The 15,934-nt window shown below is 48.6% G+C and overlaps 1 protein-coding gene across 3 annotated transcripts in view; it reads right to left on the minus strand.

The window, feature by feature from the left end:
• Positions 1-15,934, minus strand: part of SCN5A (sodium voltage-gated channel alpha subunit 5) — a 94,361-nt gene that overhangs the window by 35,859 nt on the left and 42,568 nt on the right. For all 3 annotated transcript variants that reach the window (XM_082745384.1, XM_082745383.1, XM_082745385.1), the window contains exons 11-15: positions 15,709-15,888; positions 14,510-14,881; positions 9,683-9,815; positions 8,472-8,710; positions 338-511 (exon numbers count right to left, since the gene is read on the minus strand). In XM_082745384.1, the coding sequence (XP_082601510.1) occupies positions 338-511; positions 8,472-8,710; positions 9,683-9,815; positions 14,510-14,881; positions 15,709-15,888 (1,098 nt within the window). The remainder of the gene's footprint in view (positions 1-337; positions 512-8,471; positions 8,711-9,682; positions 9,816-14,509; positions 14,882-15,708; positions 15,889-15,934) is intronic.

A 15,934-nucleotide genomic window follows, 5' to 3' on the forward strand; every position in this document is an offset into this window, starting at 1 on the left:
CATTTCACCTGGCGTTTAGTCTCCTCATCTGTGGAATGGGTATGTAGTAATACTAGTTCTTCTCCTGGGATACTACGAGGGCTAAAGGGGGCATGGTGAGCCATAAAGGGCTTTGCAAGTCATCAGGATGGCCATCCCCATAGCTTCCCAGAAGGATATCTCCTTTCTTGCCCTCCCCCAACCACCCGCATCACCAGCATTGGGGTACCCAGCAAATAGCTGTTGGGAGAAGGCATGATGGATCACAGTAGGGGTGACTGAGTGGTGACCTCAGAGGGCGTTGCCTCAGTGCCCTAAGCCCCCTCCCCTCCCTCCTGCAGAGGGCCCAGCTAGGTACCAGGCGGAAGGAACGCAGCACTGACAGGTTGCCCATGCGGGACAGGCCCAGCTCCATGAGGCTCAGGATGACAATGATGCTGTCAAAGATGTTCCAGCCCTGCTGGAAGTAGTAGTAGGGGTCCAGAGCGATGATCTTGAAGGTCATCTCTGCAGTGAAGATCCCCGTGAAGACCTGGGGTGGAACAGAGAGACCGGAGTTCCCAGTGTTTGGGCTGGAAAGACCATCGGGCCAGGAGGGGTGCCCCGCTTTTTGACTCTTGCTCCTGCAGGAACCCCCTCCTGGGCTGCCAGCTCTGACTGCACCTGGCTCCCAGTGGGTGCTTGCTCAGCCATGGACCAGGCCCCCGGGGACATATGCAGCCTGATGTCCCCACTCCCTCTTCGGCTCGCCACCCATGATCTGCCAGCATGGTCCTCAGAAACAGCCAGGCCCATCTCAGGCCCTGCAGAGAATGATAGCTCTAGGAAGCACCTGCAGGCAGGGGAGGCTGAGGTGGGGGCTATCACAACCCAGCCTGACACCCTCCAGTCCCTGTCTCCACAGGAAGCACTCTTACTCCTCATGTGCCAAATACACGCATTCCCACGAACACTCACGGCTTCCGTGTCTCAGGGCCTCTGCCCATGCTCTTCCTGCTCCATCTTGTCCACACACTGGGGTGGTTTATTATCTGCTTTATTATCTCTGTAATAACAATCACCCAACTCTTCTTGAGGGCATGACCACATGCCAGTCCTGGGCTAGAATGCAGTGCATATGCCCAACAACCCATGAAGAAAGTATCATCATCCCCATTCTACAGGGAAGGAAACTGAGACACTGAGAGGTTAATAATTTCCCTGAAGTCACGTAGCCGGTACATCTGAGAACCAGGAAATGAACTTAGGGTTGTCCTTCAAGATTTAGAGCAACCCCCTCTTTCCTTCTGGAAACATTCCTAAGGTAGACAAAGGCTGGGTTTCCCTCCATTTGTTAGACACAGTTTGGAGCTCCCCAGCCTGGGCCAGCAGAGTCCTGTGGTCAAGAAGCCCATCATGTGGTGGGTCATGCAGCTGTGACCATTTCCAACCGCTCCTCAGTGGGCCAATAGCCTGGAGGGGCCCACGGTTTCTGGAGGAGGGGACGCCCTAGGAGGGTGTGGCTGGCAGGAAGTTGGACCTGCTTCCGAGGCCTTCTTGGATCTCAGGGTGTTGTTGTGAGGGTGGGGAGGAGTCATTGAGGTCTTCTGTGGGTGAGGGCTGAGGTCGGAGGACCAGACCATCCCTAGAGATAGCACCAGGCCTGTGAGGGAGGAGAGGTCAGAGACAGCGAGACTGAGTAGCTTGTTGGGGTCGGCAAATAGGGGTGATCATCCAGGCCTCGGCAACCCCTGTCCCGGGCTCTGTGCTGAAGGGAGGCAAAGGTAATTCCTAGGCAATGCAGGGATGCCTGCATTAGCCCTTTCCTCCTCTGCTCATATAAGGCCCTGTGGCGGTGGGCTAGGGGGCAGGGATTGCTATGGGCCTTGGGGCAGGGCACCAGGACGGCTGGCGGGGGGCTACCATGGCACTGCCACACTGGGCATCACCGGTCAGCCAGCCCTCGTGAATTCAGGGATCCGCTCAGGGCTTGTACCCAGAGAGAACTGTTCTCTCACCAGCTGGGGTCTTACGGAAAGGAGGGCCTGTGACATCTCTCGGCCTCAGCTTCAATGCCTGGGCTCCCTCCTGTGTGGGGAGGCTGGGGTTCTTCTCCCATTTCCTCAGCACCCCAGCCTGTCTCGGGGTTCTATACCCATAATTTTTCCATCCCTCTGACTCCATCCCCTACTGCTCTTCCAGCCTGTCTCCTCACTGTTCCTTCCGCAGGGCCTTTGTACCTGCTGCTCCCTTTCCCTTGCACCACCTCCGCTCTCCCCATTCACAGGGCTCACTCCCTTCAGGTTTGGGCTTAAAAGCCACCTAATGGATGAGGCTTCCTGATGCTTAAAATCACCAAACTCCTCCTCCCTCTTCTCTGCTTTATTTTTCTTTCCCTCACTTTCCACCATGTAACAAACTGTATATGTAGCTACAGATTTGGCTAGACTGTAAGCTCCACAGGAGGGACCTTTTCTGTCTTACGTTACAAGAATGGTGCCCAGCCAGTAGGCAACCACCCAATATTTGTTGAATATAAACATACAAATAGCTGGGCCTCCGACCTTCAGCTCCTGCATGCCCTGTGTCCTGTCAGCCACACTCCCTGCCCTGGGTCTCCCTGAGAATCCCTAAGGGTGGGGCCTGCGAAGCCCCTTCCCCTCACCCCTGCCGGCCCTCTGGTCTCCCTCATCACCTGTCTGAGGACCCCAGGGTGGGTGTGTTCTTAAGGCCAGTTCACCAGACTCAAGAGTGCTCACATTCATTTCAGGGACAGGAATGAGTGTGAGTACTCAGGAGAGATCGCGCCTCCCTTTGCCCAAGTGCAAATCTGTCTTGGCAGTAAGAGAGCACATATTAGTTGGCATTGGAAGTCAGAAGAGCAAGATAGCAGAAGCTCTTGGGGAATGCCTCTTGGGGGAAGTGATAAGGAACCAACAACATCACCTGGATGCTTGAATCTTGAAGACCCCTGACCCTGCTCGAGCAGAACCTGTATTCTGACTAGATACCCAGATTCGAAGTTTGAGAAAGGCCACTGGTTCTCAAATGTGGGGCACTTTGGAATCACCTAGGGAGCTTTAAAAATACAGATGCTTGGGTCCCACTCCCAGAAATTCTAGTTAAATTGGACTGGAGGACAGCCCAGGAGTTAAGTGTTTTTTGTTCTTAATTTCCTAGGTGATGCTAGTATGCAGCTAAGCTTGAGAACCACTGATTTATAAGGGCATAAATTTTGGTGCCAGACTCCTCCTTCCAAAGGACCAGCCCAGGCTTTCTAAGGCCATGTGATCAAAGCCTGTTGGTTTAAAGACATGTAGAGAATGGTGGCCAGACTCAGTTTCCAAAGCTGGGTCTGCTGCTGTGTGATCTCAGGCCAGTTTCCTCATCTCCCAGAGCCTTGAGTGTCCTCATATGTAAAATGGGGATAAGGACAGCTCCATAGGAAGTTACTAAGAGTTAGAGCTAATGGATGCAGAGCAGATGCTCCCCACCACAGGCCCATTATTGTTACCATGGCAGTATTTATTATAACTGAGGTGAGAAGCCAAGAGTGCCAGGCCCAGGCAGGGGCTGCTTTCAAACAACTCTGCATGTTTTATAGGCTCACTGGGATCTGGCAGTCAGAGACTGGAGGGTGGGGACCCACTTCCCCTGACTCTGGGCAAGAGGGCCACTGAGCAGCGCTGATGGTAGCTTCCCAGGAAGTGGGGGTACTTTTGGGAAACTTTGAATTCTCCTTGACCATATTTCTTTAATATCTTTTATGTAAACTTGCTTTCGCAACTTAATTCCTGGGAACATCCTTCAATGTCAATTAAAAATGATCAACAGCATCTCTTTTCTCCTTCCTTCCCCTCCTTCCTTCTACCCTCCCTTCCTTCCTCCCTTCCATCCATCATTCCTTCCTTTCTTCCTTCTGCCCTTCCTCCCTCCGTCCCTCCCTCCCCTTCCTTCCTTCCTTCCCTCCTGAATAGTTGTGGAATATTCCACTGCACAGATGTGTCATAGTATTTCCCTGTGATGGGCCTTCTTTTGTCTCTATTAGAAACATTACCATAATAAATATCCTTCCACATACTTGTTTTAAAACATCTTGCCCAATTCTTTTCTTAGGATAAATTTCTGGAAATGGAATTGCATAGTCAATGAGCATTTTTAGAGATTCTGACACATACATTTTAATTGGGCAATGCCTGGAGATTGAAGGTTGCACAATAGCCTATCTTTGCTGCGACTTGCTTTGAGGCATAAAATGTGGTCATTTTGTAAACGTTCCATGTATGATTTCTTTAACTACTGGGTGTTGTGCTCTGTACATTCATTAAGTCAAGCTTTTCATTTCTGTTATCTAAGTCCTCTAGATCCTTGGTGATCTTTTGTAAGCTTGACCCGTGAGTTATGAAGGGTAGTCTCCCACTAAGATTGTGGTCTTGTTAAATAGGTCTTTCTGTCTGCTTTATATATTTGGAAGCTATGTAATTTAGCGCATTCAGGTAGAATGATATGTTCCTGGTGAGTTGTTCCTTTCATCTTTATGTTGTATATCTCTTTATCCTTTAATAATACTTTTTCTTTAAAGTTTATTTTGTTTTATATTAATATAACTCCATCAATTTTCTTTAAAGTATTTGTCTGTTCTATTTTTTTCCCATCTCTTTTTATTCAATCCCTTTTAGGACTCTGGATGCGAAATTTACTCAGGTACCTTCTGTAAAAAACATATAACTTCATTTGATTTCTTTACCAAACCAACAATCTGTCATTTAACTGGTGTCTGTGGTCCCTACCTTTATTTATTATGATTCCTGGTATATTTGGACTTCTGTTTTTATTTTATTGTATCTTGTATTTTTTTCCTCTTTGTTTTCTTCTATTAGATTGAGTTGTAAAATTTCTCCATTTTCCTTTCTTCTGGCTTGGCAATTAAGACTTCCCATCCCTATCCTCTTAGAATACCCTAAAAGTTTTAACAATCAGGCTTGAGTTAAGAGTGTCTAAGGTACTATTTCAGAGTGTACATGAACTTCAGCCCCTCTTACCTCCAATCCCTGCTCCATGCCTATTTTATATGCTACTCCTGGAGGGAGGGCCACTGAGCAGTGCTGATGGTGGCTTCCCAGGAAGTGGGGGACATTTTAGTTCCAATGTTTTAGTTCCTACTTTTTATACCCTGCAATCAGCACTCTTCTTATTCTTGTGTTTACAGTCAATGCTTGCTTAGCTTTACCCACATTCTTACTAATCCTTTCAGGTTCTTCTCAAATCCTGTTTCTGCAGTCATTTTACTTCTTTCTGACATACAGATTTTTGTGTACTTTGTGTGTGTGTAGACTCTCAGTAATCAGTGTCTTTCGAAATGGCAGGACAATGGATACAGAATTCTAGGGTGTCCACTGTTTTCTCCCAGAACTTCGGAATGATTATTCCACTGTCTTCTGAATTTTGTTGAAGCTACTGTAGAGTTTGCCATCTATCTAACTGTTGTTCCTTAGTAAGTTATCTTTCTTGTTTTGGTTGCTGTATGATGTCTTTGTTTTTTACATTCATGGTGTCTAGATATTTTATTTATCCTGTGAGGATGTGATGTAATTCCTGAATCTAAGGGTTCATTTCTTTGATCAGTTCTCACCTATTCTTTTCTTGAACACTCTTTTGCCCTCATTGTCCTACCTTTTCCTTTGGAACCCCAATCAGCTGTGTGCTTGACCTCATTCTGACTCCATGTCTCTGAACCTTGATTTCATATTTTCTCTCTCTTCATCTCTCTACATTCTGGGAAATGTCCTTAGATCTAAAATTATATTAATTTGATTCTCTCCCTAGCTATATGAATGTGCTATTTGATTTATACATTGAGATTTTAATCTCAGTGGCTATATTTTCCATTTCTAGAAATTTGATTTGGTTCTTTTCCAAAGCTATATTATTCTTTAATGTTTAATTCCTTCTTCTATGTCTTTAGTTATTATGAACATTCTTATTTTATAATCTGTATTAGACAGTTATATTATGTGACGTTCTTAAGAAGATAAGCCTGTGTGTGTGTGTGTGTGTGTGTGTGTGTGTGTGTGTGTGTCTATGTCCATCTGTCTGCTGACTCTTCCTCATAGTGGTTTATTTCCTTGTGTGTTTTGTAATTTGGAGAATATGCTTGACCTGGGTTAAAAGTATGTCTTTCCAGAGAAGTTTTGTGATTACTTCTTGCAGGGACCCCAAGATATCATAGGATCCATTTTATCTGTTAAATTTTTAGGCACTGGTCCCAGAAACACTGAGCTATAAATTTGAACTCCAAATCTATATAAGGCCAAATTCACAGTCACAAGCTTCCAGAGGTTACTTTTCCCCTCTTCTTCATCCCTGGCTGAGAATGACAAGCTTCCTTTATCATTTCCCAATTTCAGTGTCAGGAGTTTTTTTCTGGTTAACCATTCTACTGAAAATAGGGTTATATTCTTATGGGGCTACTCAGTTCCAACCCTTACTCACATTGTCTAAAGACCTGCCTTGTCTCTGTGGTTACACTAAAATCCAAGTCCCCAGATTACCCAAATCAGCAATAGTACCTGCTCTTGGCTCCCACCAGGGCAACTACAGAACCGTTTCACATGATTACTGCTATGGTTTTTAAGTTCCTCTTTGTTTCTGGCACTACGGGATTTTTGTTACTTTCTCATGAGCTTTGATATGCATTTCAAAGAACATTTGCTGTATTTTTAGTTGCTTCCTAGTAGGGGACTTTTCAGGTTTTTTGGCCCACAATGTTAGGAATAGAAGTTGCATTTGTTCTTCAGATGATGGGCTAAAGTTCAAATTTACTGATCTTCTCTTTTATGGAAGTGGTCTTTAATGACATGCTTAGAAAGGTTTTTTTCCCCTACCAAGATTATTTTCCCATGCTTATTGTTGTGGTTTTGTTTCTTTACATGTAACATTTAAACCATGGAGAATATATTAACTTCAAGACAATAAAAACCTTACACAGTAGCAATAAAGCTATCCAGATGAAATAAAACAAAGCTATATTCCAAGGACATGACCTCTAACAATAGAACCCCAAGTTTAATACAACTTCAATTCAGTCACAGCTCAGTGATCCAGGGAAGCCACCAGAGATCTTTATCACCTTGACTTGCGCTCAATGCCACCCAATGGTCACATTCCTATAAAACCACATTTAACTGCAAACCTACATAGCCGCCACCTGAGGACCAGCCCACACAAGGCTGGCACAATTGCGCCATGAGACACCTGTAGACTGTAATAGAGCTTTCCATTCTGCTTGCATATAGAAGGAAAGAAAGTAGATTTATAGTAAAATGGACTCTGGTTTGTGAAAAAGAATTGAAGAATTGAAGACCCCAAGAAAATGATCTAGAGGTCTAGATATGGAAAGTAATAAAGGAAAAAAATCCTCACACTCTGCAGCATAGGAGACCTGCCTGCCTGGGGGGGTCACCTGCGCCATAGGGACCAAGATAGGGCTGGCTCTGCAGTAAGAGGAAGCTTGGACTTCTGCTTCTCTTAGCAATAGACTTCTCTTCCACCCAACCTCAGTGATGGTGCCGGAAGCTCCTTTCAGAAGCCACCAGGCTCTCTGCCAGGCTGGACCCGGGATCCCCTAGAGAATGGCTGTCTGTGTTTAACTGGGCAGAGCCAGTGGGGCCCTGTCTCTTAAACTCAGGAGACAGTAGTCACATGCCCAGCTCTGTCACCACTATGTCACTTCTTGAGCCTCAGTTTCCCATCTTTAGAATAAAGAGGTAGGACCTGATTTGATCTCAAGGAAAAAAAATCACAATCAGAACCCAGACGTTCTGACTTCCAGGGGCAGCCTCTTTAATAACAGCAACAGTGATGATAGCCACAGACCACAGCTATCATTTATCTTGAGTGCTTACTGTTTATCAAACTCTGAGCCAAGCCCATTATACACATTATCTTATTCAATTCTCATTAGCTTCCTATGAGTTTGCAATTGTCATACTAATTTTACATTTATTAAATTAAACAAATACTTATTGTGCCAATGACTGAGAGTAACTAATTTGCTTGAGGTTACATAGTTAGTAAGAGCTGACTCAGAATTCAAATCTGGCTTTGCCTGATTGGCTCAACTACACCCAACTATCCGTCCATCCATCCATCCTCTCTTGTCCATCCATCCTTCCCCTGAGAGAACTGCCTCTTATTGCATACACTCTCCTCTCCCAGTACTAATTGCCATATCTCACATCCCTGCACATTTCAAGTTTACCCTCAACTCACTTTTGTTTTCCAGCCCTGGGGCATCTTTATCCCCAACTCACTCCCAGCTATAGCTCTCATCTCCTTAAAACCTGATCCTGACCCTTCCTGTTCCAAGATTCTTCCACGATGACTCCCACCTTCAGAAGATCCTTTCGTGCTCTGCGTCACCCCCCATCACTACCCATGAAGGCTGTGCCAGCTAGCCGAGAGTTCCTCACACCAGGATGCCCATCTGAGAGTGAACTGCTGGCAGCCCTTACCAGGTTTCCAACCTGCAGCATCTCCTCGAATTCGGTTGTCATGTTGTAGTGCTCCAGAGCCATGAAGAGTGTGTTAAGCACGATGCACATGGTGATGGTGAGGTCAGCGAATGGGTCCATGACCATGAACTTCACTTTCTGCTTGATGGACAGCCACAGTGGGCAGCACTCCCAGATCAGGTAGCGCTGGGCAAAGCGATGCCAGCATGGTGGACACTTGCGGTGAGACTCTTCCAGCTCTAGGGGCAGGGGCAGCCAATGAGCTGGTTTGATTTTTGTGGATTGACTCACAGATAATTTGGTATCCCAGAAAAGATGTATGACTTAGCTGGGGAGATGGCAGGGCTCTTTCGTGACAGGGGGACCGTGAAAGGGACAGGGAAGGCTAAGGGAAAATGTGGCTTATGACCTGGCCCCTTACTCTGGAAATAGGATAGGGGAGGGCCACAGGGGCAGGAGGTCAGGATGGATGTGGGGACAACTCGGGCAAGACAGATTATGACAGATAGGGGCTCTCTTGAGACAACAGTCTCACACAGACATGGGGACACCTGGAGAGGACAAGCTGAAAAGGATAAGACAACATCTGAGACAGGCAAGTTTGGATCTAAGGACACTCAAAACAAGAAGAACAGACGTTGGCATCTAGGACATGTTAGGACAGATGGCAGGTGCCTGGAACAAGCCAGAGAAGATGTGAACACATATGGGACAAGAGGAAACAAGATGGGGGTGGTGGTGCCAAGTTCAGACTGGAATTCCTGGGGGCTTCCTGGGGGGTACTGGCTGGGACAGATGTGGGGTGCCTGCTACAATAGGGCATAGGCTATTCCAGCTGGGATAGCTTCCTATTCCAGCTGGAATAGCTTCCTATCCCAGCTGGAATAGCCTGGGGTGGGCATGGAATGGGTGGGAATAGGCTAGGGCTGGCATGCCTGGGCCAGGATTGTTTCGGGAAGGCATGAGGATGCTTGGGAAAGGACAGGGTGAGTCTGGGAAGCACCCAGGACAGTCCAGGACAGCTGTGGGAATGTTTGGAAGAAACACAGACATGGCTCAGGAGGATGAACAGGCAACAGAGACTGGAAAGTCTGGGCCCACTGTGGGTATGTCTGAGGCAAGCCTAGAAGCTGGGGGATGCTTGGCTCAGGTCAGGTTAAGTGGGAGGGGGCAGGAGTGGGAGCATTTGGATGACATCAGGGGAAGCTGACCTTCCAGGGCGCTGGTGAGGACACTGACTGCGCTGAGGGCCCGCTGCCGCTCTCCCGGCTCCTCGAAGCCATCCATGCACGGAGCCTGGCGGTTCAGCATCTGGGGCCGGCCGGGCTCCTCCGACGGGGTGGTCTGGGAGCAACCAGGAGATATGCATCAGCCCGGGAATGGGGGGTCCTCCTGAACCTGGGGCAGCTGCTGGGCCTGGAACAGTGGTCCCAGACTCAGGATTGGGGTGGGGGGGTCATGGGGAGACAGGATGGGGGTCTTAATGGGACACGGATGCTGGGTTTCTCTGCTCCCAACTCCTTCCCTGTTCATAACTTCCCCCATCTCTCTTGACAATCATCATCTCCACCCTCCTTTCTTCACTGTCTCTCATCAGTGGTAATTCTTGAGTGTGGACAGGAAACTACATGTACCAAGTTCTATTAACCAGATGCTGTCATTGTACATTAGTACATGCAAAAACAGTCTGGGAGTCTTAATTGACCACAAGCTCTCTGGAGTCAAGAGCATAAAGAAACGTAAAGGGAGAAAAAAAAAACAAAACCCTGCTCTGAGGTGACATTAATAGAAGCATAAAGCACAATGCTTAGACATAGCTGGTGGGAGCAGTTGTGGAGGCAGTTTGGCTCTACCTACCAAGAAAATTTTAAATTGGCTCGGCAATTTCTCATCTAGCCATCTAACTTCATAAATAATTATACACGTGCACCCAAAATATATATGCAATGAATGATGTTCATTGCAGCATTGTTCTTCCTCCCGTAAAAACAAAACCAATCAATAGAAAGAATATTAAAATCAATTATGGATACAGTCTGACTCTGGACCCTGATACAGACACAAAGAGAGGAGGCAGTCCCATGTGTGTTCCCATGGGAGCACCTCTGAGACAAACAGTTTGATGAAAAAACAAGCAGAAGCCCTGAAAGATACACACGGAACTGTCAAGGTGAGGATATCTGGGTAATGGGATTGTGGCGGGGTGGGGGAGCAAAGGAGAGGGAGAAGTCTTCCTGTGCTCATACGCTTCTGCACTGAGGGATTCGTTGTCATTGTGCTGGCATCATTTTTGTAAGCAAAAGAGCCAGATCTGCGGACAGATGTGGTGTGTCTGATAGAAGGAGGTGGTGGCAGGAACTCTCTAGGCTTACTCAGAGCCCTGCCTCCCAGTACAGGGGGAAGGGCGGGGCATGAAGCCTTCCCATCAGCGTGGCCCTCTATGACCACAGTGCAAGAGCCTGAGCTGGGGCTGCGGAAGGCATGGGGCTGTTCAGTGTGCAAGTGTGAGGCCCTATGATCTCTGTAGGTCAGAAGGAAGAGGGGCCTAGGTTACCCAGGGAGGCAGAGTCAGGACTTGGGGTGGTCACCAAATTGATCTGCACTCCAGTTAAAGTCAATTTTTGCCATTGGTGGGACTGCCCTGAAATGTGCCTAGTGAGGGAGTGAGCTTCTGGTCATGGAAGTATTCAAGCATTCTACCTCCTCCTCGACGGTGATAGTCTGAGTTATTATTTAGTAAATATTTCCTCATTGCTCTCCCACTGTGGGGAAGCACCCTTCCCTGTCTCACTAATGACACACTGGCTTTGGCTCCAGTAATCATTTATGAAAACAGTTTCCCCAGGTAGCTGCCACACGTTCGACCTGAACCTCAGCACTGAGGCATTCAGAGCAGCCCTCAGCCTGACCCATGGTGAGGAGCCAAGCCAATGTGCAGCCAGAAGCAGAGCTGCCCAGCCAAGCCCGACCTAGACCAGCCAAAACACAGGCATCGGGCAGGTAAGTCAGTGTGAGAATAAAGGCTTATTTTTAGCCACTGACTTTGGGCGTGGTTCGTTACACAGCATTATGGAGCAGGAGCTAGCTGTTACACTGCACTAGTGCATGCTATCATCTCTTCTATTTTCCCGACACAGCAGAAAGGGACTCCCTTAAAAAGGAAATCAGGCCACTATAATCCGTGCCTCCCCTCTCCCCATGCTTTCCATCTAACTCAGAGTAAATTCAAACCTTTTATTACCTACGAGGCACTGCATAGTCCAAATCCTAACTCACCTAAAGTGTTTCTGTATCCCTCCTAGCTGCTTCCATCACACCTGACTCTGCCTGGCTCTCTCATGCCTCCAACACGCCAAGCCTCCTCTCCTTCAGGGCTTTCGTACTTGCTGTTCCCTCTGCCTGCAACATGGTTCTTCCACATCTTTGTAGCTGGCTCTCTCAAATCATTTGCCTGCCAATTTTAATGTCACCTCCTCAGGAAGGACTTCCCGAGGATTCTAAGAGCCATCCCCAACCCCCCACCCCCAGCAACTGTCTGTCCCATGACCCTTACTGCTAACCTGGAAACGCTAACCGGTTTGCCATCTGTCTTCCTGACTACAAAGTAAACTCCACGATGTTGGCGCTCATCTGTTCTGTTCACAATATCCCTGCAGCCTCCAATTCAATGTGGCAGGCTGGCATTGGACAAATGTTGGCTGCATGGATAATTACTTGAGAATCAGAAGGCTTAGATTAAGCTCTAGCCCTGCCTCTAACTAGCTAGATGAGGGTATGGGGTGGGGGGGAGGGAGAAGACTGTTGCTCCCCACCCCTATCTGGCCTTCTGGGCCACATGCTCTCCTGTAGACAAAGGAAAGTTTCACCCTCTACCCCCTTGACTGGGATAAATTAAACATGAGCTGTCTGGTGGGCTGGCCCTTCTTCCCCCCTCTTATCTTGGTTGAGTGCCCACTATGTGTCCCACACAATGCTCTGTCTTCAGTTTTAGAACTGGGCAGACAGGCCTCACTGGGGACCCGGTGGAGGCAGAGAAGGCATTCCCCCTGGCCTACAACCCCCTAATCTCTTTAACTTTACAATGTTTCCATCTTGGTCTGATAATTCCTTTAACTTTGCAAATAAGCCCCTTCGTCAGCTAATCCCTTTGAGGTTACAAATGCGCCCCGCAGAAGTGAGAAAGGGTGAAGTCAGAGTGTCCGGTAATGAAGTGTTTGAACTTGGATTCCTTCTGACATGTGCAGCACAATGAGATGATTTTCTCCCTAATGAGATTAGGAAATTCTATTAGTGTTCTGGGCTGCTGACCTGATTCCACACATGGGCTGAGACCTGCAGGAGGGCCTAGGCCACTGGGATTCAGTGTTCCTGAAAGGCCAGGCCAGAAGTCCCACCCTCCAGGTGACTGCCAGGGCCCTCCAGGCGCACCTGGAAGGGGTGGTCTGCCTCCAGTGCTCTCTCAGGACCCTCTCTCTGACTCCATGCTCTAGAGGACTGTGACTGCCCAGGAGTCTTTACTCCTTCCTCCTCAGTAATAAAGGGTAACAGATAATAACAGCAATGACTCGAACATGAGGCAAGTACCAGTCTAATCACCAGACAGCTCTTAACCCTTTTAGTCCTCACCACAAACTGTTGACGTGGATATTAATTTCATTTCCACTTAACCAATGAAGAAATTGAGGCACAGAGCGATTCATTAACCTGTGCCAAGTCCCGCAGCCAGAGTCCATCTGAGCTGGAGCAAAACAGCCCATTTGGCTGTGAGCCCTCTCTCTTCAGCCCCACCTTCCCAACCAAGGCTCCCTGTCTTATTCTAGCTTCCTCAGGAAGTCTCTTCTCCTCTGTCTCCTGCAGGCCTTGGGTATAAACCACACATGTGCCCTTTCCCTGGGTGGGCTGCTCTGGGCACTGTGTTGGGGGCAGGGGTCAGCAAGGACACTCCAGGGCTGACTGACTGATCTGAGAGCTCTGGCTGGCCTTTCATGCTCTGCCCTGTCGTTCTGCTGCCTTTTTGATGATAACTCCAACAGCTTTCGCCTTTGTTCCGTGGGTTCCAGCCATTCTGACCTCATGGAATTTCCTTCAATAGGCTGGGCACTCTCACGGCCTCAGTGCCTTTGCACTGGGTGCTCTTGAGGCCTGGAACATGCTTCCCTCAGATGATACAATGATGGTGTATAATTATAACATTATCACAGCATCAACATACTCATGATGTCCTGATTGCTGTACCCATAGGAGATAGCAATCTGAGATGGGTGTTTTTAATTCATTTTACAGATGACAGACACACAGAGAAAGAAAGCAACTTGCCTACGGCCATCCAGCTGGTAAACTATGAGCTGGAATTCAAACCCAGCTTGTGTCTAGAATCTGGGTGCTGTATCACCCCCTACGCCCAGTTTCAGAAAGCAGCCTGGGCTCCCACCCTTGCCTCCTTTAGGTCTTTGTTTAAATGCTTACTAATGGGTAAGGGTTCCTGCTCCCCCACCCTTACTCGTGCCCTCCCACAGCACTCATTACTTGTGCTAATGTTTACCATTTTGCAAAGTACTGAAATATTTAGGCTTGATAAATAACTGTTGTCCAGAATGCCGTAAGTATCCCCTGGCCATTCTGGCCTCTTTCCTAGAAGCCCCCGCATTGTTCAAGATCCAGTAACTCCACGGGCTAACCCCTGGCACACACAGAGCCTTCAGGATACCAGTCCTGTGCCACGGTGGCATCTCAGTGCCTGGGCCTTACCAGTTGCTAAATATTTAACTCTCTTCCCTGTTTATCAACATTATACACTGTATAGATATATATACCTATTTTTCTTCTTTGATGTTTGCCCATCTGCCTCCATTATCAAGAAAGTTCTATGAGGGCAGAGAATTTTTTGGCCTTTTTTTTTTTTTTTTCCGCTCTTCACCCCCAGAGCCCGGCATACAATAGGTGCTCAGTAAATATTAGGTGAGAATTTTGGACCTGTCACTGGTGACCAGTTTCGGAGACCAGATCTGGCCTGGGGCTGCATTGTGGGGCTGGCTCACCGTGTCTGGGGGGGGATCCAGGATCACAGGGCGGAGGAGGTGGCTCCCTGGGGAGGTAGCCTCAGGGTCACCTGCCCCCAGCAAGGAGACCACCCCGTTGCAGTCCACCGTGCTGTTCCTTTTACCATTGAGGGCGTGACTGAGAGCCGAAGTCCCCGGACTGAGCTGTCCCTGGGCACTAGGCCGGCGCAGAGGCCAGGGCACCAGCAGTGACGTGCGGTGGCTCTCGCTGTCCCCCGCTGTACTGTTTTCATCATCTGCAAAATCTGTCTCTGAGCCCAGGTCTCGCCTGCGAAAGGTGAAAATACTCCCGCGGCTGGAGCGCGGCTTCATGGATGTCCTGCTGAGGCCATGTGCGCTGCTCAGACGATTCTGGGGGCACAGGGAGAAGGCACATGACCAAGCCAGCTCTTCACGTGCTCGCAGCCTGTCCCCTGTGATGTTCTTTGAGACCGAGACTGAGAAGTTCTCTCACAGCAATGAGAGTTGGGTTTTTTGTTTTTTTGAAGTAGGCTCCATGCCCAGTAGGGTTTGAACTCATGAGTCTGAGATCTAGACCTGAGCTGTGATCAAGAGTCAGATGCTTAACTGACTGAGCCACCTAGGTGCCCCAAGCATTGAGGGCTTTTGTTGGCCACTCAGGAACTGGGGTTGGTGGCGGGGTGTGGGGGGGGGGGGAATTGCTGAGTTAAGCTGTGTTCAGAGGAGGGGGTAGAGACAATCCTGCCTCATCTAGGACTTCTGCTCCCTTAAAGCTTGTGCCTCTTGGGCTTTGAGACTCAAGCTTGCCTGTGCCTGAAGATGTGCCTATGGCTGGGCAGGGGGAGAAGGAGGCAGGAAAGCTCTTGGTGGTACAAACAGGTCTGGCCTGAGCAGGACTGGGGGCCATCAGCCATGCACCTGACTCATATGGCCATGTCCTTGGGCACCCAATCCACACCACAAGGTGTCCCCCAGTCCCAACCCCAGTCCCAGTGCTGGGGACTTTACAACACCCAAACCTAGCTCGTCTCTCTGCCTAGACCTCCTCCACTCCAAGAACGGTCATGGAAAACAGGAATGGTCTGGAGTGGGTTTAAGGAGACTTTCCCTGAGGAGCAACCATGGGGGCCGCTGATGGCACCAGGGGTCCAACATAATGGGCTTTTGATGCCAACCCCCACCCCCCCGAAAGGGCCAGAGCCACCGCTGGGGATTACCATTGCTTTGGGACCATCTTCTGAGTCAGACTTGGGGAACCTGTCATCCCCACACTCCTCTGTCCCTGAAGACAGTCTTTTTCTCCTCTTGCTTCTTCTCTCATGGGTGCTTACTGGGGCTAAAGGGGACATCTCCAAGGAGCTGCGGGACACGGTGTCCACACCCCTGATGGTGAGGGCCTGGAAAAGGTGGAAGAGGGATGACTTTGGTCATTGAGACTCTGTG

The sequence above is a fragment of the Mustela nivalis genome (genome assembly GCF_964662115.1).
Source record: "Mustela nivalis genome assembly, chromosome: 1".
NCBI lineage: Eukaryota > Metazoa > Chordata > Mammalia > Carnivora > Mustelidae > Mustela > Mustela nivalis.